The 23,562-nt window shown below is 39.0% G+C and overlaps 2 protein-coding genes across 7 annotated transcripts in view; both read left to right on the top strand.

Moving 5' to 3' along the window:
• Window positions 1-20,309, top strand: part of LOC147872386 (uncharacterized) — a 61,814-nt gene extending 41,505 nt beyond the window's left edge. The window contains exons 3-6 of one of the 5 annotated variants that reach the window (XM_087357201.1): window positions 11,795-11,939; window positions 14,300-14,356; window positions 16,131-16,235; window positions 19,341-20,309. In XM_087357201.1, the coding sequence (XP_087213327.1) occupies window positions 11,885-11,939; window positions 14,300-14,356; window positions 16,131-16,186 (168 nt within the window). In that variant the 5' untranslated portion in view covers window positions 11,795-11,884 and the 3' untranslated portion in view covers window positions 16,187-16,235; window positions 19,341-20,309. Of the gene's footprint in view, window positions 1-11,216; window positions 14,357-14,397; window positions 15,591-16,130; window positions 16,236-19,340 lie in introns of those variants that run through there. The other 4 variants (XM_087357200.1, XM_087357198.1, XM_087357197.1 and 1 more) reach the window with 4 other exon arrangements.
• Window positions 20,310-22,927: 2,618 nt separating this feature from the next.
• Window positions 22,928-23,562, top strand: part of LOC147872384 (kelch-like protein 10) — a 37,290-nt gene continuing 36,655 nt past the window's right edge. The window contains exons 1-2 of one of the 2 annotated variants that reach the window (XM_087356794.1): window positions 22,928-23,101; window positions 23,474-23,545. The gene's annotated coding sequence lies outside the window, so the exon portion shown is untranslated. The remainder of the gene's footprint in view (window positions 23,102-23,473; window positions 23,546-23,562) is intronic. The other variant, XM_087356793.1, reaches the window with a different exon arrangement.

Raw genomic sequence — 23,562 nt, 5'->3', positions numbered from 1 at the left:
CATGGGTATAGAAAAGAAAGATGGATCAGGTTTTAGTTCAGAGATGACGTGCGTTGGTCTTTTAGCTTTGAATCCTCAACACCGGTGCTATGTTTATAATCATTGACTTGCGTACATTGATCATACATGTCCGCTGAATTCGAATGGCTTTGAAGACAATTCGTCGTTCACGAATTCTCTGCACATTAAATTATTAATAAGTAATTGTCCTGAAGTAGATTTTGTAATGCAACTTACCTCACGCTGATCTGTTTGTTACTCTCTTCTGGATGTTTGATAGCCATCTTCTTCCTCCATTCATTCGAGAAGAGCATGAATGCGTTTGGCGGTCTAGGGATTCTCTGATTCCGCACAACAGCAAGATGACACTCTGGTGTTTGTTTGCCATGTTTCCTTTCCTCTCCTCTCCTCTTCTGTTGACAATGTTTCTTTGGCTGCACTGGTATTTTCTGCTGGTGGTAATCCTGGTGCATGTTGGAATCTTGCTGTTGCTGACTATTGCCAGTAATGTGGTCTATATTTCCTGGAAGAATATTGGAATCCATAAATAACACAGTTTTTAAACTATAAGAATCACTACAGATTTGCGACGATCTAATCTTTGCAGCGTGTTGCCAAGGTGGGATCAGGTACGATGAAGAAATCTCGTTGGATAGGACGAGCCATGAGACTCTTATCACGGGATTACTGGTTTTAATTAAGGGTCGCCTCAGCTGTGTCACTTTAGGTATTTATTTTCAGGTGTTTGTTGTGGATTCGCTCCTTCACAGGATACTGATGGATGATATAGATACCAAATTGTTTACTACGATGGGCGTATATAAATGATTTAGACTAACCTGAATTATGTGATCCTTGATGTTGGTGGCTCCAAGGTTACACTTCGGCCCGTTCCACATATTGTCCCTGGAGTTCGATGCTCCGTTGCCATCTATCTGGCAATTTTCTTATTGCCTCACTAAACCATTGTTTGAATCATGTAAGGCGTCACTATCGGGGAATTGAACACAGTTGCACGTGCAGCCACTGGGGTTCACCGTGCTTTCACACCTGCCCAATTCCCCCGAACTGGCACCAAGTTACTATGCCCTCTTCCGTGAGATGAAGGATCCCCTGCGTGTCCACCGATTACCCGATAGTGTGTATATCCGGAAATATTTAGGCGGTTCCCGCATGCATCTTTCCGACGGGTTTGACGCCGAGTGCTTAATGCATCGCTAACTTCAGGATGCGAACCGTGACTGGATTTCAGAATCGCCGAGCTACTCCCCACTATCTCACTATCATTGCAATGCTGGGCTAGAGCATGCGATCCATCCTCTGGATCTCCAAAAATCCAGACGTTGATATAAACAGCATCAATGTACCGAATCCTGAATTTCCGGTTAGCCGAGTGGATCTGAGCTACGACGACGTAAGAGTAAATAAAGAAGTATGTGATAGGCAGGGGGAGAAAGCCCCTTTTATTGATGAAGTTCTTGGCGACTATGTTTGTATTAAAAATGACAGGGCAGTGTACCCCGACATATTAAGTTGTAATATGATTTTTAATCTAGGCAGCGCGTTGAATCGGCTGTTGTGTATAGAAAATGAGTAAGTGGTGCACGGTCTGCAGGACCTGCAGATCAGAACTTTGCTACCAGAAAGAACGCAATAGAAAGTGTCCCAAGAATGCATACACTTTGTTCCGCCATGTTATTTTGTTTCACTTCATAGTGGCATCTAATAGAATGCACTAATACAAAGCAACGCATGTGAGTCATAATTGTAATATATCACTGCAAAATGCCGTTACTCTGCCTGTATTTTTATATCGCCTTATTAACTGCCAAAGTATGCACGCATTTCTTTTTCGGGACACTCGGTATGCAATGGGTGAGACGTTGTCTCCGATACAACGCCATATTACCCAAAATATTAAAGAATTTCCCCTCCTCCAATCATTACGAGGTTCTTCAATTTAGTCTCACCGTCCTTGTCCACAACAATTAATTCCCAAGAACCCTGGAACTCCGGCAAAAACGTACCTGGGGTGTTGAATGTAGACGGTGGAGCTGGGTTACAGTCTGCAGGGAACAGTCTCTTCACGCAGCCAATCTGGGTGCACAGCTTCTATATCAAAGCCCGAGAAGTGGCTATGGTTTGGATTTCGCTCCTGGCGTTGAACGTGATAAACTGTATTCAAATTTGATCTAACTCTGCCTTCTAAACTACCTCTAAATTCACGCGGATAATAATTATTACACAAATCGTCACAACTTTCAAACTCTGGGTCCATAAAGCTACAGATTCTGCGTCTGTTTTCCATTGGTATATGAAGATTATTTGCGTATATTATTTCAGACTAATTATATTATCCAAATACATAAAAATAAAGAAGTTGCTCGCAATATAAGTAAATACGAAGCACAATATACGAATGTATTTATAAAGCCCAATTAAGTCTCCCACTCGGAGGCGCTAAACAACCGGAACAACTCCAGGCCAGTACGCAGAGCACCTTGCTCTCAAGCTATGTCGGAACAGACTTCCCACTTTCCAATACGCCAAGACGGCAGAGTTCTTCCCAGGATTTTGTTTTCTCTGTCCTGTTGCTGAATAATTCAGACCGCATATCCCAGATAGCTGGACGGGCCTCAATTCAGTATCGAATGTCTCCATAGCGTACATACACTCCGGTAACGCGCAGTACAGCAACTGACCTGACCTGACTGGTCTGCCGGCTGCGGTGAGGTAGTGGGTGGGGGGCTAGGATTGGCGTGGCGGACGCGAGTGGCTGCGTTTCCGCGGGATAAACGGTGGTCGAACGCAGCCACAAGCAGCGAGACACGGCCACTACCGTAGCGTGTGGCCCGGAAGGGCTGTGTCTGCGCTGAGTCTATTAAAACTGCATACAAAATACATACCGCAGCTTGTGGCAGCCACCGGTGGCGGTGGCTAGTGGCTCCGTTTGCGTCCCACCTTAGTGTCAAAACCAAGACTTCCGGGAACCGAAGGTCCTCGCACGCCTATATCTTAAACAGTCAGGTAGATGCCATGAAATGGAAGTATCCATCCGCATTGTTTCGTGGTTGGTGGAATAATTTAAATTTAAGTGAGAATAACTTTTCTCTGATTGGCCGGTTCGATACCCGAGGTCAACTGTGACAGTTTACGTCGCGTCACTTATGACTACTTTTGCATAAATTCGATTAATAGTGGTCCGACCTCCTGAGGATGAAATACTGCAATGGTCTGTCCAAGTATCAAGTAACAAGAAGTTTGTGCTGCCTCGGCATCTGCTGACTCAGGAACCAAAATCTATAGAGAGGCACTTTCTACTGGTATGAAATCAAAGGTTTGCGCTGCTGATTCTAATGATTTCACCACAGTTACTTACAAAAAGAAGCTTGCTTCTGGAACTCCTTTGATCAATGCTGTGAACCAACGGCGCCAGCCTCTGATTGGTGTGAGAACGTCTGCTTCTCTCCCTGTTGGTTCTCGCTTCAGTCCTGAGGTTTCGGCTGTTGGTATTGAGAAATCTTTAAAGGATCAGTTAAGTCTTAAAGGATTGGTTTGTACCAGACTGAAAAACAAATTCAATGCAAATGCATCCTTTCATGTATCAGTTAATGAAGATTAATTTCCTCTCATTAACAATACTGGGGTATGGCCTAATGGATGCCTTATTACTACGTTTTATGGCAGACTTACTGCAGAACAAGTGTTCTCCTCCAGTACACCTATCTCTTCAGAGATGACAGTACCTCCAACTGCTTCAACGTCCAACAGCAATATTTTGGCGAATGACGTCAGTATTTGTGAGTCGCATGGGGGAAGCGCTAATAGATCTTGACTTTTAACCAATCCGCATCGTTTGCCATGTCCTTTGACAGGTGCACCGATTCCTTTGGAATTTTTTATCAAAATGCCAGGGGTTTGCGTACTAAATGTACCAGTCTTTTCGGCAATGTTTGTCTCCAAAATTATATGTCTTACTGAGACATGGCTTAACGATTCTTATTGTAATCGCAATGTTTCCCGATAATTATTTTGTTTTCCGTGCAGACAGAGCTTACGCGGATTCAAATTTAACTGGTGGTGGTGGTGTTTTGATTGCAGTTCGCCGTTATTTTTCTGGTTGTAAACGTAGGTACGACCTTGAACTTACGTATCAATGTGTTTGGATAGAAATTTCTATTCCCGATGGTTTTAATTTACTTGTTGGTAAACATTATTTTCCGCCCAATATGGATATCAAAATTATTGAAAATTACTATAGTTCTTTGGAAGCTAAGCTTAACACTCAAAACTTCCGCGTAATTCTATTTGGTGACTTTAATGTACCTGGCTATGACTGGGTTCGTGGGTGTCACCATGGTAACTCACATTATTATACCAAATTTAGAGGTGAGGTAATTTATAATGCTGCAAGTTATTTTGGACTTTCTCAGTACAATCTTACCGTACAAAACAAGAATTTACGTGATCTTATATTTACTAATTTTACTGATATTAATGTTTCTTACTCTGATTATGACTGGGTTGAACCTGATACCTTCCATCCTTCCGTGGTTGTTGATCTTAGTATATATTTTTCTTCTTATTCGCAGCCTCCACGTTCATTTCGTAATTATGCTCGTGGGGATTATGTATTGTTATATAATTTCTTATTTTCCTATGGCTGGACTTGTGTTTATAATCAGACTTCTGTTGACTGTGCCGTTAATAAGCTCAACTCAGTTGTTACTGAAGCTTTAAATCTTGCTATACCCTATAAGTGTTCTAGGAAGTCCAAGTTTCCATGTTGGTTTTCTAGTAGTACTTTAAAATACTATACTCGTAAAAAGTATGTATTTTCGTCGGCACAGATATCCATTATTCTTATTTTTCATTTTTTCGAAAACTTGTTAAAGTTATTATTAAGTCTGATAGACAGCGGTGGTTAAAATCTGTTGATAACAGTTTAAAAACTCATCCCCATCATTTTTGGAAACACGTTTCTAATTTTGAAAGGAAGGATAACTCTTTTATCCAACTTAAAGTTGATAATCAGTTTATCACTGATTCTAAACTAATTGCAGATTCCTTTGCTTATCATTTTAAATAAGTTTTTAATGCTAATTGTCCTTCTGTTTCGACTACATCTGGCTTTTTACCCACCGTTTCTATTTCTGCCTTAGAAGTATGTATGGCTATTAAGCGCCTTAGACCTTCCAAGTGTGTTGGACTGGATGAAATTCCATCATTTATTATTAAGGGTTGTTCGGATATATTTATTCCTTTATTAACACATATTTTTAATCTAGGCGTATCTTCTGCGACTTTTCCATCATTGTGGAAACAAACTGCTGTTGTACATATATTTAAAAAAAAGGAGACAGCACTTGTGTTAGCAATTATAGACCCATTTCTATTCTTAACAATTTTTCCAAAATATTTGAATTTGTTATTTATGATCACTTATCTTATTTTTTTTTAAATACAGACTTAATCCTGCCCAGCATGGGTCTAGATAATTTAATTCTACTTCAACTAATTTGGTTACTTACTTAAACTCTATTATGCCCATTGTTAGCACACAAGGTCAAATTGATTCTATATACTTTGACTTTAGTAGTGCCTTTGACATGGTTCCCCATAACATTCTTCTTCACAAGCTCGCCAACTTATTTTGTTGATTGGATTTGTAGTTATCTTACCAAGAGACATTCCTTTGTACGTATATCGGAAAGCTTTCGTTTCTATGTTAAGTTAGGACTGCCTCAAGGTTCCACCTTAGGCCCCTTACTTTTTAACATATTTATTAATGATATTTCCGACTCTCTTTCCAATTCCAGTTATCTGTTGTTTGCTGACGATTTAAAGATATATCGTAATATTAGAAACGTTGTTGATTGTAAGCTGTTACAGCATGATGTTCATTCTGTGAAAAATTGCTGGCATAAAAATGGTATGAAGCTTAATTTAGGTAAAACCACGATTATATCTTTTACTCGTAAAACAAACAGCTTATATTTCAATTACAAATTATTATTACTTAGGCATATTTTTAGCTCATTTACTTGTTAATTACTATGCAATAATTGAATTGAATTGAAATATTATTATTATTATTATTGTACATTTATATATTTAGTTGATTTGTTTCTTTTTGTATCTGTAACGTTTTACTTTTATTATTATTATATTTTATTCTGTACTTTTGTCAATGTTTGGCTGTTATTGGCCTTAGTTGGCTGTTGTCAAGCACTTAAATAAATGAATTGAATTATTTTTTAAGAGTTACAGATATACGAAGCTTAAGTAATAAGATATGATGTGTTGATGTATCTGAAAATGGTTGTGTAGAAGGAGTGAGGTTCCGGTAACATCAGTGTAACAGAGAATATGCGAATTGTGAATAACAGACAGTGTTGTGTTTCAAGTGACACTAAAAATAAAAATGTCTAATACTACGGAACAGCATTAGATGCGTGCTAATGAGTGGTTGGTTTATGGATCGGATTTTCTGTCAGAGTCTAAAGTAAGTCGTAAAAGGTACTTCTATTACACTAATGTAATGTCAAATAATTTTAATTTAAGGTCACATTATGGAGGCAAGAGCCCCAAAAATATTTTGGGAATTGGCTTATGTATATAGGATAAGAAACAAATCTTCAATATACAGGATACACCGAAATGCCCGTAATTTGAAATTATCGCGGTTTTTATGTTTGGTTTGGACAATAAATGTTTTCATTTGATTCTCTGTACTGTTTTTACATAACGGCTGTAAATTTGTTCAAAAACAATATCGAAGATGGCCAAAACGACACTTTCAACCGTCTAAGATGCGATAAAACGTTACAAGGAAAATGGGAACAATGAGAGTAGGGCAGGACGAGGACGAAAACCTTCCGCAGTTACAAAGAGGAACATCCAGGAGGTACGATCTCAATCCGGTACAGTCAATGCGAAAGATGGCAAAGAACCTTGGTATTAGCGAACAATCAGTTCGAAGAATCACAAAAAAGAAGCTTAAACTCCGTTCTTACAAACTCGGAATTGGTCATCACCTCACGAATGCAATGGCGACGAATCGACTCAAAAAGCCAAGAAACCTCGCAGGTTGCTCGTAAGTTCTCGCTATCGCTCGGTTCTTTTTACGAGCAAAAAGATTTTCATCATCCAGTCGCTCCACAATCGACAACACCATCGTCAGTTGGTGCCAGTAGGCTCAGGCAACTCGCCGAAATGTGTTTTGAGGTATCGCGACCATTTTCCGGCCTCTGTGATGGCCTGGGCCGGCATCAGATCCTCTGGTAAGACGCCGATGGTCTTTGTGGACAGCGGCGTCAAAATCAACGCCGCCGTGTACCAACAACGAATCTTAAGAGATGAATTGGAGCCGTGGGCACGCAGGCATTTCGGAAACAAACACCGGATCCTTCAACAGGACTGGGCTTCCGCAAGCAGCGAAATCTTCAATCAGACTCTGCAAAGAGCTGTTTCCGCAGATTTTGGACAAAGACGTTTCGCCCTCTAACTCTCCTGATCTGAACGCTATGGACATCGCAGTTTGGTCAATTCTGGAGCAAAATCTCCTCTTCAGGATACGCTACCGTGGATCAGCTGAAACGGGCGCTGCACAAAGCCCGGGGCTGAAATAACCGCCGAAGAGTGTGCGAGCCTCGTCGATCATTTCATGAAACGTCTTGATGCTTGTATTAAATTTGAAGGTGGCCATTTTGAACATGTTTTGCAACCGTTTGTTTAAATAAAAAAGTTTGGTTTGAATTCGTTGCTTATTCGTGGAGTTATGATCTCGTAACTATTCCGGGTATTTTTTGGCGCACCTGTATTTGTAGCTCTGTAAAATGGTCTTATTTACACATGGTCTGTTTTATGAAATATCTGCATAGGGGTGACTGATTTTGAGGAAATAAATTGTAATAAGTACACTGAATTTTGCAGAATCCAAGACACAGTGGTCATCTCAAGTCATAAAGTTGTATCAAGATTGAAGGTGGCCATTTTGAATATTTAAGTAAAAACATAGTTTATTTATGTATGTGCTCATGAAGATATATGTAAGGACAGACATGAAAAGTAATTAATTTAAATAAATTGTAAAAAAAAACATTGGTATGCATTTTCATGTCAACATCTTGTCAGTGCACCTGCAATGACCCTTTCTACTGATCCGTACGTGATTTACAACATATTTCATACACGTACTAGTCACATTCCTTGCATAAATGAAACCATTTTAATCCAACCTCCTTTTGAGTAATTCTGCCATATTGTTTACAGTATTATTAGGTCTTCCAGTGAAAGAGACCAAATTTGGTAGATTTTTTTTAAAAATTGTCATTAGAGTGCTCAAACTAACAGTAATATTTGAATGAAATCTGAAGCTGATCACACAAAGCTTGTTTGAATTGTAAATAGGCTTGAAGAATAACATAACATGTAGCCTAATTTAGGAAGAGGCCATACACAAGTTCACTTTATTGTAAAATTGCCTTCCTAGTATTGTGATGTCCTGGTGTTCTGGGTATTGTGGCTGCCATGAATTCACCGATTCTCTGAGCACCACAGAGTTTACAGCGACAACAACTGCACGTTTAATGAACACTGGATGAGAAAGGATGTAGAAGGAAGCGGTCGTGTCCTAATTTAAGGAAACGTCTCCTCAGTTACTTGGAGGATCTGAGGGAAACCACAAAAACTCTTCAATCAGTAGAACTGGTATCGGGGGATATTTAAACCTGGGAACATGTAAAATGTAAAAGGAGTGACTTTCGTTTTACAATTAACAACACTATTAGCGCTAGAAGTCTACAAGTTAATCCCTCTTCAAATAATGATTCAATAATTGGGGTTATACCATTCTTTGATGTAAATAAAAAAATATTTCTCTTAAAAACTCGCACGTTTTTTCCATTTCAGTACTATATAAGTGACATTAATTTAGAATGTATTTTACAGGCCTACAATATGTTTTAATTTACTGCTAAAATACTTTCAATAACATTGTATGGCCTTGGTATTTATTTATATTCATGTAGACGGTATGATTGGATGTGAATACTTTATATATTTGGTTCTGCGTATTTTATGTTGGAGTACATTTCAAAGGTTTTCAGTTAATATTAGATGCCTCTTTAAATTAGAATTACTGTGATGATAAAATTAAAACAACAGTTACGTCATCTCCATGTACAGACTTTCAAGAAAGATCTTTCATCTGTTTTCCTTCAAATTTGACATCACGCCGATAAAAATTATATGTTCAATTAATTTTATATGTCACTTTAAATTAAAATCATTGTGGTGTTAAAATTTATTTCATGGACCATTACCATATTTGCTTCATGAAGATGAGCACGTAATGCTGTTAGTTCAGTGTTTTTGTAGTTTCATATTTAAGTACTGTTGATTAACACGTTTGCTACCAGATGTCTCTTAATTAAGCTGCCGATTTTGTGTGGTCATAGTAGACCATGATTTTTTTATTTATTCATAGTTTATTTAAAGACGCATTGTAGTAGCTCAGAGTAGCAAACGAACATTCAATTCATTGATAAATTCTTGTAGGCAAATAATTTTATTTTTTGAAAGCACGTGACTGGCTTCATATTACATTATTAATTAACACGTATGCCACCAGATGTCGCCAAAGTAAATAACCAAATTCAAGAAAAGTTTTGTGGTAATAAAATTTACTGCATTCAACCGGCGGCTGAATAAAGCACGTTGTTTGGTAGATAAAAATAAATTGTGTATGAAAATGTTCCTCTTTGACAAGGTCTTGTACACATGAATTTACCCGCAGGTCATTTTTCTATGCAAACATTAAGTATTGTATAGATATATAAAAAATCGAATCGGTAATCTGTTTGGTGGTCATTCTGTTGGGGTTTATATTAGCGCTTTGAAGCCTGTGCCTAGCCGCTGGTCAAATGGACCGCAGCGTGAGAGAGGGGCTGCAAGTATGACAAAACGCCGAAATAAAGCCGCCACATATGAAATAAAGGTAAGGGGTCGGGACATGAGGCTGACTGGCTGAGACGACGTGACCCTATAGAGGACCCGTTTTTTTCCTGTGATTTATGGTGAGAAGTAAATTTGTTTATTGGTGTTTGCATTTGAGCCAATGTAAAGTCTGGAATTCCACATTCACTTTGGCGCCAGAGACACATGCACGTCTTTGTGTCAGCTGCCCCTTAGTCTTGTAAATAAAACTGTAATAATTCTCTCCAATATCAAATTTCGCGATAATGTGTTCAGCCGTTACAGGTGTAAAGACGAGCGGAGCGATTTTAATAGGCGTTCTGCAGAGATGCGAACTCACCAAATGTTCGCTCAGAGGTAAGTCACAATACTTTGTAGACTGGATTTCGATTTTAGTTTTCCTTGAACAGTGAAAGAGACGCAGTTGTTCTCAGAAAATAGGAGGTCGGGGTCTTGGTTTATCTTCTTCCACAGTTTTATACTGCACAGTGGAATTCAGAGACCTTGAACTGTAGTATCTTGACTGCAGTTGTCTGTGAAGTAAAGTGAGGTTATGTGTTGTTACAGATTCCTGAAGCTAATTTTCATAATGCCCTTTGGAATAAAATCACAATGCCTTCAGTGCCAAGAAACTTGTTGTTTGTGAAAAATTAATTAGGAATGTAATCTGTGCAATAACTGTTGTAATCTGAATGAGATGAATGACAGTAATAGGAGCCAGTGAACTCTTGTGAAATTGACACTAAGTATAATTGCAGACCAAAAATTTCTACCAGGAAGAGTGCAAATAATACAAGAAACTACAGAATGAAATCAAATCCCTTTGCTTTACCAAAACCCGTTTACTGTAAACGAGAGGAAATAAGTTATTTTCAAGAGAACTGCCAGTTATGCACTTCTGTAGTACTGTTGGAGGTCCGCAGTGGCCGCGCGGTCTGAGGTGTGGGCCTTGTGCCGCTTGGTCGCTAAGACCGTGGGTTCGAATCCCACTCAAGCCATGGATGTCTGTCTGCCTTTTTCTGTGTCGTTCTGTCCTGTGTACAGGCAGAGGCCTTGCGACTGGCCGATCCCTCGTCCAAGGAGTCGTACCAAATATCCATAGATCAAGCCAACCAAAAGTAGTTCCCAGTACCCAGTAGTACTGTTAGTGTAATTAAGCAAGTCCTGGCAGCCAGGTATTATAAGTTAATTAATTTATGTATTAGTAAACTTACTTCCCACGTTTCTGGAGTTCACAGGTACGGACAACGCAGCCACAGTTCGCCGCAGACCATCTACGGCTACCGAACCATCCGATCAATAGCTAAATGCATAGTTCTACTCTGTGAATAACAACATCTAGTGCAGTAACGTTTGAAATAACTTTTGTAAAACACCTTATTTATTTCTAAATCCAGTTTTAACCATTTGGTTAAATGAATTGATTTCCCAGATGCCACTGATGATGATCACTTGAGGTCGAAATGCTTATGGCAATAGTGTCTTTTTTATAGTGTTAATAGTTGTTTGTTACTTATTTGATATTACTTACCAATTCACTTGAGTTCTGTTATTATTCTGTTAAATGTTACGTTGTGAATATTGTATTGCTGTGAGTGTTCCTCACAAAACACATTAGCAGGCCACAGACTGCGAATCCCTGGACTTTGATTTCATTCAAAGTTGCTTTAATCAAAATTAGAGTAAGAAATGAAATATAACTTACATGAAACCAATATCGATATGTTCATGTCCCGTTGTTTCCATTGTGTTATTCACATATTATAAGGTTTATTCTGTTATCCTATGGGAAACTTGTAATCATATTTTTTGGCAGTTACTTTGAGCCAGAGTCCATGAGAAGAATCCTGTTGTTTATGAACGTAGATCATCCGCACACATTATCTCAGCACAAGGAACATCAGCCATGAAGAAGGCAGCAGATCTGGGGCAATTTGGTGATGCGGAGTTGCTTCACATGGGTAATAATTCCAATCCTTCTCTTTTTTACGTGGTTTGTTTATGTACAGCCAGCAGACATGCTACTGAGCAATAACACCGTATCACTTGTCTTGTATTCCAACTTCTCACTCATTTGACATTGTCATTCCTCTGTGATTGATGAGAGTGTGATGTGTTGATGTGTGGCAAGGTCTGATCTAACAGTGAAATGATCCATTGTCATTTAAGATGCCACCAATTTAGTCTAAAATACATTCACATGTCAGAGATTGGACATTGTTAAAAACTTTTATGAATTTAAGATGAGAGAAGCAGAAACGAAAATTAATTAAGTGACTGTCAAAATTCTATAATTAATTACAGGAAATACAAACAAGTGTCCTAGCAATGGAGATATCCAGAAGGTTCCTTAGAAGGATTATAAAATGAGCAGAACATAAGGAAGAAAGGAAAATCATTTGTTTCTTATAGTCCACTTCATAAACACAGTGTAAGATTGACATTATTATGAGATTTATTTTTTATTGTACTGTTATTTATTGTAATTTTGGTTCTAAGAAGTGGGCCAGCATTTCTTAAAAATAAATAAGGAACCTGCCCACTATTAACGTGACAAAATAGTTCTAACAGTTCTTTTTATTTTAACACTTTCATTCACAATAGACTGTTTTGTACACCTTGTAAGAGGATAAGAGAAGAAGAAGAAGAAGAAGAATAGAAATGAAAATTAAGAAAGTGATAATGAGAGTCGAGCTTCAGCTTCAGCCATATCAATTAACTTGGTTCATGCATATAATAAAAGGTGACCAATGTGAACTTCAGACGCTGATAATGGTTATACAGTGTGTTATTAGCACCTTGAAGTACAATGTTTTCTAGAAGCTGAGAGTATGCACAAATATTCATGGAATTAACCTTATGCTTTTAGATTAAGGAGCTTATATGACCCTTCCCATTCCCCAGTATATTTGTAGCTACTCTTCATGTCTTACCACATAGGATGGGCCATGCCATGGTGACAAGGGATTCAACTCATATGTGGAAAATACCTTTTAAGTAGCAAGCTATCTTCTGCGTTGTAATGCCACATAATCTGGCAGAAGATTAGAGACGTCTGAGAGGTGATCACTGCCTCCATCATCATGGAGATTATAATGGAGGCAGCACGCACCTCTGAAACATCAGTAAACTTTTACCAGACTGCATGGCAAAGGCAACCAGAAGACACCATCCTCATACTCATAGCTGTGAGAACCTGAAATCATGCCTTAGTAAATCTGTGCCTGTAATGTGAATTGCAGTGTGTCAGGTCCGCTGATGGACTCTAACTTAGGCTCTGCTGAATATTCACACTCCATTACAACAGAGACAGTTGCTTAATTTTCACGAGCCTAGTCTATTTTTGACGTGAAAACGTCTTTAAAATCGATGCCGGGTGTGGGGAGGCAATCGCGCCCAAATGAGCGACAGTTTCTGTCGAAGTAATTTCAAACTTCAATAACTCGGCTAAAAATAGACATAACGTCGCCATCTTAGTCTCGTTTTAAAGAGAAAGGATGCACGTTTGTGCCAGTACCGCTCCGATATTCGTGGCGGCCGGACGTGGCGACCTGCGCACGCGCAAAATGAACCCACGATTTTCGACTTTCCGGATTCGACACGTGTCCATAAACGGGATCATATCTCAGAGACTAATTATCCAATCCCAGTGAACCAAGTGTTGTTTTGAAGAGGAGTGTATATGTAACAACACTTCCTGACCCCCAAGTGTGTATCTCAAAAACTCAAAAAGATATGAGGCTGTGAATTTGAAAAAGTTTCAAAATTTCCCGATTTTCTTAAAATGTCGCGATATATGAGGGAAAAGTACAACCAGAATTACAAAAATCGGGCACGAATGTGTGGAGCACAAAATTCCAAAGAAAATGACACCGAAAACGCCGGTCCCGGACCCAAAACCAACGCGCAGTACTGCCGCGAATATAGGCAACGTAAGCGCGCTCGGACAACTCAGGCGGCATATGGGTCAAGTATTGATGTGGATTTCGTTGCTGATGAGATGGAGAGTGCAATGGAGGTCGACCCAGACCCATCGGACCCACTTGGCATACCCAATATGTCGACGGGGGCCAAAAATTGGACTTGTACCGGGGCCGACAACTACTTTAAAAAAACATTCTTAGACAACGACTTTGGCCATAAATGTGACATTTGTTTAATTTCAATATACTACACACGATTGACGTTTTTTACAGCGAAGATATGATTTTATCAGCTTGTTTCCAGAGATATATAATTTCTTTACAAACACAGCAGTAAAGGCGTTTCAGTGCAAATGAATGTGCTTGCTTACATGTGACTTTCATAATTGGTTTCACAGAATATTTCTTTCGAGTCACCTCCTCTGGAAGAAATCCACCAGGAGCGCCCAATCACAGTAAGTGACAACATGAAAGCTACATGAATTTCTCAGTAGTTTGTATCTGATATATTCATTGCAAATTATAAAGTTAAGGAAGAGCTTTTTAATTTTTGCCTTGCACAATAAGTGATAGCTTGTTACTTATCCTTGAAATGGGCCAATGTCACTCAAATACAAAAATACATCGGAATCTGTCTGCGTAGACTACATTTTTTTTTGTAAATGTATATAAAAATGCTAACTGCTTGATCATAATATTTGGTAACAGAGCTTTTGAATAACTAAATGCTAGAATTCATTCTTCTACTGCACAGATGTCAGATCGATTCAGCAGCATGCAAATGTTTCAAATATCATTATTTCGTTCCAACCATAATGATACAGAAAAATACAGTTCAAAAGTTTTGTTAAATGTCGCTCATATTTTAGTACCAGTGCAGTGCTACCATAAATGCAGTATTTGTGCTGTCCCTCGATGTGAAATAAAGTCACTCTCCAGCACGTGTTCATCAAGAAACAGCCCTTTCTGCAGTTGATATTGTAATGTCTCGTAATACTTTTCTATGAAGTGGACGACTGGAAACTACTGCAGTGACACAATAGAGAATCTTAACTAGTTAGTTCCTCAGGAGATTGAATATTTTGTAATGACTAATAAGTTCGTAGCAACTAAATTAGATGCGTAGTTTCGACAGTAGGGCAATACGAAGTACAACTGTGTTAGCTTTGAACCGTGAAGAATCATCCCATCTTACGAAATTATAATTTTTAGTTTACCATTTAGTATTCTCTATCAAAATTTTTTGAGGTTAATTTAAAATTTAGTTCATACAATAAGAAGTACAGCTGTGACAACTCTAAACTGACAACAATCAACTCATCAACAATCAACTAACATTTTTACGCAGTTATGTGTTGCGCCAGTAACAATGAATATCATATCAACAATATAAACACCGTCCAAATAGATATCATCACAGAAGTAAGCAACAGTATTGTTTGAAACCATTGTAACTGTCAACTGGAAATCTGTGTAAATGCATATAGAAGTTGCAGACTAGCGACATTGTTACTTCAGAGTGTAACAAAGCTTGGCGAGCGAACGTTTCGCGTGTGTAGTGATCAGTCAGAGCAGAGAAAAGCAAGAGATCAGGATGAACAGAAGATGCGGTCTGGTGCACCGATCCCATTTCTCATCTCTGCCAAGCGTGCTACAAGAGCCATTCATGCCACCTTTGATTTCTTCAAAGTAAGAGAGGGTCTGCATTATCTAAACGTTTACAGACTAACAGACGTACTGATGTAAAAAGAGAAGCTTTCGCGGCAACTGAAGTTGATGAAAGACTCTCGAATTACAAGCCACGTCAGGTGATTGAATGGTGAATGAACCACATCTTCTGCTCTCATCCTCAGGCCCTGAGGATGAGAGCAGAGAATTCGATCGAAACGTTGGCAGAAGATATTGTTTATTCTCCATTCAGCCACCTGACGCTGATTGTAACCCGATAGTCTTTTATTAACGAACTTACTGTTTATGGTGGTTACTACGGAACTTCAAATACAAATTTCAAAATTTAGAAATCGTTAAATTTTAATTGTGTTTCGTGAGTAAATGCTGATGTATTACCTGTAAACATGCGCTGCAAGGAACGCTCGAGGGCGTTATTTATGAGATCCTTGTATATATTACTTTCTTTCTAAACATTCTAAATTTACAACGCAGTTTCTAAATCGATTTTTAGTATTCCACAATTACCACTCACGACCGATTTGATCCTCTTGTCAACAGATCACTCAATTGGTCCTTTCCTGAAGACCCGACACAAAGATCAGACGAGACCTTGAAATTTAAGTATGGTGGCGTGGTTGAGGGTGGATATGACGTCACAACGAGGTAAGTTCATTTTGCGATCATGTGCCTGGCACATCTCTGACAAATTAAGTGACCAGCTCATGTGGATATTTGGCTACCGATAAACGGGTTAACTGACTTGTTGGGCGATTCATTTTCTCATTAGACAACGAAGTCACTCATTTAATGACGCTCTAAGAATTAATTGATTAGCCGTTTCTTGGGTAATGCTGATATGCTGAGACAGCTTAGGATAGAACAGGTCAGGACACGTTAGTTTTGGCTGTGTTATTTTAAGTGAGGTTCGTTGTGCTTAAATGAAACCTGCAGCAAAATTCGAGTAGGTAAATATGTATCTGAGACATTCCTCATCAAGAACGGTCTAAAACAAGGAGATGCTTTGTCTCCCTTGCTCTTTAACTTTGCGCTAGAATACGCCATCAGGAAGGTCCAAGGTAGGCAGGAGGGTTTGCAATTGAACGGGACACATCAGCTATTGGCATATGCTGATGATGTTAATTTATTGGGGGACGATATAAATACAATAAAGAGGAACGCAGAAGTTTTACTAGAGGCTGGTAGACAAGTGGGGCTGGAAGTAAATTCAGAAAAAACTAAGTACATGTTAGTATCTCGTCATCAGAAGACAGGCGGGCAAAATTATCTTAGGGTAGCTAATAAATCCTTTGAAAGGGTTACAAAGTTCAAATATTTGGGAACAACAATAACAAATCAAAATGATACTTGTGAGGAAGTTAGGAGGAGACTAAATTCCGGAAATGCTTGCTACTTCTCAGTCCAAAATATTTTGTCTTCCCGTCTGATTTCTAAGAACCTGAAAATTAAAGTATACAAAACAATAATCTTGCCTGTTGTTTTGTATGGGTGCGAAACATGGTCTCTCACTCAGAGGGAGGAACACAGATTGCAGGTGTTTGAGAATCGGGTGTTGAGGAGGATATTTGGGCCTAAGAGGGAAGACGATGGGGCGTGGAGAAAACTGCACAATGACGAGCTTAAAAATCTGTACTGCTCCCCCAGTATTGTGAGGGTGATTAAGTCGAGAAGAGTGAGATGGGCGGGGCATGTAGCGCGCATGGATGGGACAAGAGGTGTGCACCGGGTACTGGTTGGGAAACCTGAAGGGAAGAGACCGCTGGGGAGACCTAGACGTAGATGGGAGGATAATCTCAGGCGGGATCTATGGGAGATAGGAGTTGAAGGAAACTGGATTTTGTTGGCCCAGGACAGGGTCCGGTGGAGGGCTTTGGTTAATTCGGTGATGAACCTTCGGGTTCGGTAAGCCATCTAGTTAGTTAGTTAGTTCGTTGGGTTAAGACGTGTTAGGTTAGGTTTATTAGGATTCGGATGTGGAATTTAAAGGAAGGATAAGTAAAGTAAAGTAAAGAATCCCTCTACATGCCTATGCAGGCACTTGTGGGGAGCGGATGTATAGCTCCTCTCTTCCTTGACCTCGGCACTAGATAGGGTGAGTGGTCAGCATCACGCCCCGGCTGTGCTTTATCCCCGGGAAAGAACCCCGGTACCCATTGGACAGGAGGCTGTGTGGGCCCCATTGCCGGTCCGGACTCAGAGGCCCCCGACGGGGATCGAACCCCAATCGCCCAGCCCATAGCTAGTCACTATACTAACTGAGCTATCCCGGCTAATTTAAAGGAAGGATAGATAATTTGAATACAAATTCTAAATTTTAGGAACTTGATTGTGGGAGTTATAAAATGTTAAAATCTGGTGTTTGAAATTTCGATAGTATTTTTAAACAATTTAAATCTGTGGGTGTTTAAAAATTTAGAAATTGTTAAATTTTAATTAATTATAATTTTGTTTCGTAGGAAAAGGCTTATGTAATACCAGTAAATGCACGCTGCAAGGAATGCGCGAGGGCGTTAATTATGAGATCCTTGTATATACAGTAAAACACCTCTAGTTGGACACCCCTCTATATTGGACACTTTTAATTGGAACCGGCGTATATCCTATAATTTTACATGTCCACAACACCCTATATCCTGGAACTTGTTCACCCCTTTTGTTGTAAGTTGGACAGGTGCATGCACGCACTTACCTTCAAAGCTTTTATGGGAAACATTTACAGTTAGTATTTTGTTGTTTTGAATTTCCGACTGATGAATGCCTTCTACCTGAGGATTAGCTTATGGTTGAGGGTGTGAGACTTTGAACATATCATTGGAATGCAGTGAAAGTGTATAGTTATTTCTCTGTTAAACCCTTCACTGGACTACAGTACGTATTGCTGGTACAGTTTTAACTTAGTCAGTACAGTATAATCCCACTATAACGCGGGTCGCGGGGGATAGGGGTAAACCCGCGTTATTGATAGACTATCGCCATTTAAGAGTATACATACTTATTTGACTATGCTAGGATTGATTTTTACGGAAAAAGTAATAAATAATTAATTTGGCTTACGTTTTAATATAATTTTGAGTTCTGTGTGAAGGATAATTGATGAACTTTTTCTTCTTTTTTTGCTGCACTGTGGGGGACATGAGGTACCCCCGTTATATCTGGAACCGCGGTATAGCAAAATGCGTTATAGAGGGGTTGTACTGTACTGTGCTTGCAACTGAGTTAAACAGTGTTAACAGAAATTACAGTAGTTAGATTATGTAAGTAAATAGATTACATTGTCGGTAAACGTAAAGTATCAGTGCCCTTCCCTTTGAGCTTATCCTTGCAAGTTTAATTTACTCAAAACAAAATTTGTAAAAATTTAATTTACCCTTTTGATTTTTCTTATCAATAATTTCCTTTTTTGGAAGGGTTCCATAATACTCAACAATTACCACATTGTCATTACACCACAATTTAAAAGCATGAGTTTCTCCTTTCTCTCTATCCTGGACATCTCTGTAAGTTGGACACATTATCGTGGAACCGCAAGTGTCCAAGTTAGAGAGGTTTTACTGTATTAATTTTCTTCTAAACGTTCTAACTTTTAAAATGCAGTTTCTAAATCGGTTTGAAGCTGATTGACCCGGTTCACCCGCCTTCGGATGATCGGTAGTCTGCTCTAATGTGTCAAATTATTCATCTTTAACCCGTCTTAGATGCGAGTTCAAAAAGAAAGAAAAAAGACACTTTAGCATTTATCCTTTCGGACAGGGGCCCTACTCTGGGAGAAGACCGACAGTCTCGCACAACGGCAGTCAGCGACGCTTCGGAATGGCAGACGAGCGCAGATAATGCGACTCGCAGCAGCACCCGAGAGGAGATTCCAAGCTGCGACGAGATCACTCCGCTAGAATGTGAGACAACTAGGTCTACACGCACTGAACCTGAGTCACGCGAGAACTCCGATATCAGGGAAACTGGAAAAACCGTGGACGATTCCCATGTCACTTCAGAGGAAATAGAATATCAGCTATCAGACCATACCGAAGTTCTTATTCTGGAACTCAGTAATGCATTGCTAGCACACTGCGAGGATATACAATTGTGCCCCAGACTGAAAAATCTGTTTACTTTGCCGTCTGCAACACGGTTCCTTTACGAAAGAAAACAAGAACATTTCGAACAAAAAGAAACACAGTCATAAATGTTCACATGAAAAATGCTCACACAAAAAATACGCACATACAAAAGTTCTCACATTCACAATACTAGCAAGTAATACACGCTTAATAAAGCGTTGTGTGCGTGCTAGGGAAGTGAATTTCAAACATACTATACATACTGACCTAACCCACCATTGGCTCTCGTTGGCCAATTTTTTTTTTAAACTAAAATTAATGTGGGAATTATACTATGTGCGTATTTCTCTGCGTGAGCATTTTTCCGTGTGGGTATTTTTCATGTGAGCATTAATGACAGTGGGTGTTTTTGAGCGGAATTTTAGTGTGGGCTTACTTCATTTGAGCACGTATGTGGTCACCGTTAAATACACCAAGGCCTTATAATACATTACAAAATTTAATTAAAGGTATTGTCAGAAAACCAATTTCTTATTATAGCATGGTATTAAATTTGAATTATTGCAGCAGTACAGTAAAATCAAGAAGTATGAAGTGTAATCAAAAATTTTGTTCAAGTGTATTGTGCATATGTGTAAATATAACTTATGAGAAAAAGGAATTAGCGTTCTTAAATCAAATCTAAATCACTACAATAAACGCAGTTCTAACATCAATTAAAGTGCTTATAATATTGGCAACTTCTGCTCTATTTTTGGAAATGAAAATCATGCTGTTATAAACGTAATGACTTTGCACGTAGAGTGGAACGCCCATTTTAAAATCAAGTATGAACAACACAATAAAGTGTTTTTTACCCACTGACATATTTATGATAACCCGTTTTAAAACAGTTTAGATTCGAATGGCAGAGGCGGTTCGGAATTTTGGACAAAAAATAACTTTTATTAAAATTTTATAAGTTCTTATGGTGGCAACTATGAAGTTATTTTCCGTTCTTGCGCCGTGTATTCTGTTATAAAGTCAGTGACGGTTCGGAGATGCTAATCTATCTCAATCTTTCCTAACCTAACCTAAACTAAGAAAATATAACACAACATACATAATCTAACCCAAATTAACCCAACCCACGCCAGCCTAGCTTCCGCACAAGCGCATCACTAAAGTCACCTCTCCCAGCAATACCTAAAACAATAAAAATAACTGAAAATAATAATTTACTTCTGCGCATGCTTACACGTTCCACTGCACATGCGCGTCACTAACCTCACCTGACCTGACCTAACCTAACTTAATCCTACATAATCAAATTCCACTCAATTTGCTCCATAGCAGTTGATCATTGAGCATGGAGGCAGGAAGTACCGGTAAAACGTCGGTGAACTTCAACCAGGCCTCAAGACCTCATTATTGTCACTGGTTTTGTTGTTATCCTAAGCGAATTATTATGGCTAATGGGCCCACTGCCCGAGCCCAGATGATACGTGAGTGAATGAGTGGATTTGGAGCAAAGGTGGAATGATACTGACCACGGAAAAGCTGTCCCAGTCACAGCCACATATAATTTTACAATTAAATTTAAGCACAGTTTAGACAGACAACTCCTCTCAGAAAAAGGAACAGGTTACAAGGATTTAATTAAACTACACTCGTAATTGAAATATTTCTGGATATAAAAAAACAATTAACAGAAGTGTAGTGTAATACCTCTTCTGTTAATAGCTGTCAACAACAGAGGTTGACTATGCGTTATGGAATCTGTTATTCATTAGATCTGCAAATAACATGTTTGCATCAAGAATATATTGACGTGTGTCAACAACAAGGGCTGTGGCCTGAGAAAACAAATTTAAACCCCATATGTTCCATAGTAGAGCTCACTATTTGTCATACTGTACGTTTTGTGCAGCATTAACATATTAAGACACGAAGTAGGACCATGTTCTGTGCAGAAGTTGGTAGTACGTTGCACCTCTTGCTACAGACCAGCCGTACCGATGTTTTAAATATAGAGGTTAGAGCGTGATCCTTCTGACGGACGTGTATGTGGACTCTCGTTGCCTCCTTCAAGCACAAGACTATAAAATATATAACTTTATTACAGGTTTTACAACCTTGCACAGCAAAATTTGAAGATACGTAATTTTGTACGAACGTAATAGTATGAACAACTTTAGTAAGTATGATAGATAAATTTACTTGCAGAACTACGAGTTTCGGCCTTAAGTTATGTATATTACGTAGTTAGTCTATGCTTTAAATTAAACGAGAAAGAGAAACACGCTCCCCAGTGCAAAGTCCGATTTAAACGATGCCAAAACAACAGAAAGAAAAATAGTTCAATCCTGAACGATACATCACATGCATCTTTCGGTAAGTTACAAAGAAATTATTGTGGCCCAGAGCCACTTCTTTACAAGGAACTATTATTATTATTATTAGCAGCTTGTGTCTTGCACAATTTGATAATTGAAAAAGAGGGAGTGGAACGCCATTTGAAAGATATGACTTTCTTCCCAGCTAAGCTGGACTAAACGCTATCAAATATGAAAGACAAATAACTTGTTCTTACGCTCATCTGCATTTTAACGTGATGCATGCAATATTAACATTTGTGTATGTTGGCTAATATGATCCGTGAGAATTATATTTTTCATAATATCATTTTTTTAATTAACCAGAAGAAGGGGCCTACAGATGACATTAGTTCGGATGGGAACATGTGATTTAATGCTCTTTTACTAAACTTCTGGGTCGAAATAATACTGGGGGATATTGGGAGCGACCCGTTCTTCAAGTGCCTGAGCACTGCGGGTCCCAACTTTTCGTTAGCTTTGATTTGTTAGACAGTTGGTAAGACTCCTTGGACGAGGGATCGGCCCTTCGCTAGGCCTCTACCTGCACACAAGACAGCACAACACGGAAAAATGCGGACAAACATCCATGGCTTGAGTGGGATTCAAACCCACGGTCCCAGCGACCAAGCGGCACAAGGCGCACGCCTCAGACTACTTTGAGAAAGTGGCCAAAGGAACAGCAGGGAACGAGAATTGAACGGCTGGACCAGCTGCAGAGACAATCAGCTGGCGATAGGAGCTCGCCACGAAGCTACTATCCGCCTTAAAAATATTAGTTTTAATAAATCGGTGTAGCAGTGTGCATTCTCCTACCCGGCAGTCAGTTTATTGGTCAATTCTTTCTTTCTTTCTGCGCAGTCGCAGGCACCCCCCCTGCTCCCCCCTTTAATAGTGACGTAACTTCTTCATTTCTTCAAGGGATTCTGAGCTTCGAGTGTTGTGTTGTTGTCAGTTGTGACTTGCCTGTTTATTGTCGTGTGAGGAAAAGTGAATTTGCGGTTCGATCCGTCTCTCTCTGTGAGTCCGCTGTTTCGTGAAATGCTGGGTTTTAATTGTCTGCATATACAAGTAACTTGTTCAAAGAATTGATGCTTACGTGAGTAAGACACATTTTTCATTAATGCTTAAATTTTTCTGGAATACCGTAAGGTATATGTATTGAACCTGGTCGCCTTTTAACAGTTGTGACATTTTAATTGTCTGAAACGCACTTGTTCATTGGTGGGAATCGGAAGATGATGATTTTGTGACGATTTTTAAACTTACTGATTTCCAACCGATCTTATATTGGCGTCCCAAGACAGGAAACATACCACGAGGAAGACGTCAGAGGGTTAATTACACTTTTAAATTGTCGTCTGTGTGTCCTTCATCATCTGCATTACAGCTAAATTTATTGTTTTATAGCATAGAAAAACATTACCCAAATTAATTTCCTTTTGAATAAAATGTTTTTTCATACGCGCAGCAGGTGATAAGTATCTTCTATACAGCCTGCCACGTGTAACGTATTCTTTTCAACAGAACCAGTTACTGAAATGTAAGTTCTAAGGTCAA

This window comes from Zootermopsis nevadensis, unplaced genomic scaffold (genome assembly GCF_977971745.1).
Source record: "Zootermopsis nevadensis isolate Lab colony 2312 unplaced genomic scaffold, Znev_1.0 Znev_ptg000028l, whole genome shotgun sequence".
NCBI lineage: Eukaryota > Metazoa > Arthropoda > Insecta > Blattodea > Termopsidae > Zootermopsis > Zootermopsis nevadensis.
This window is presented reverse-complemented; position numbering and strand designations above follow the sequence as displayed.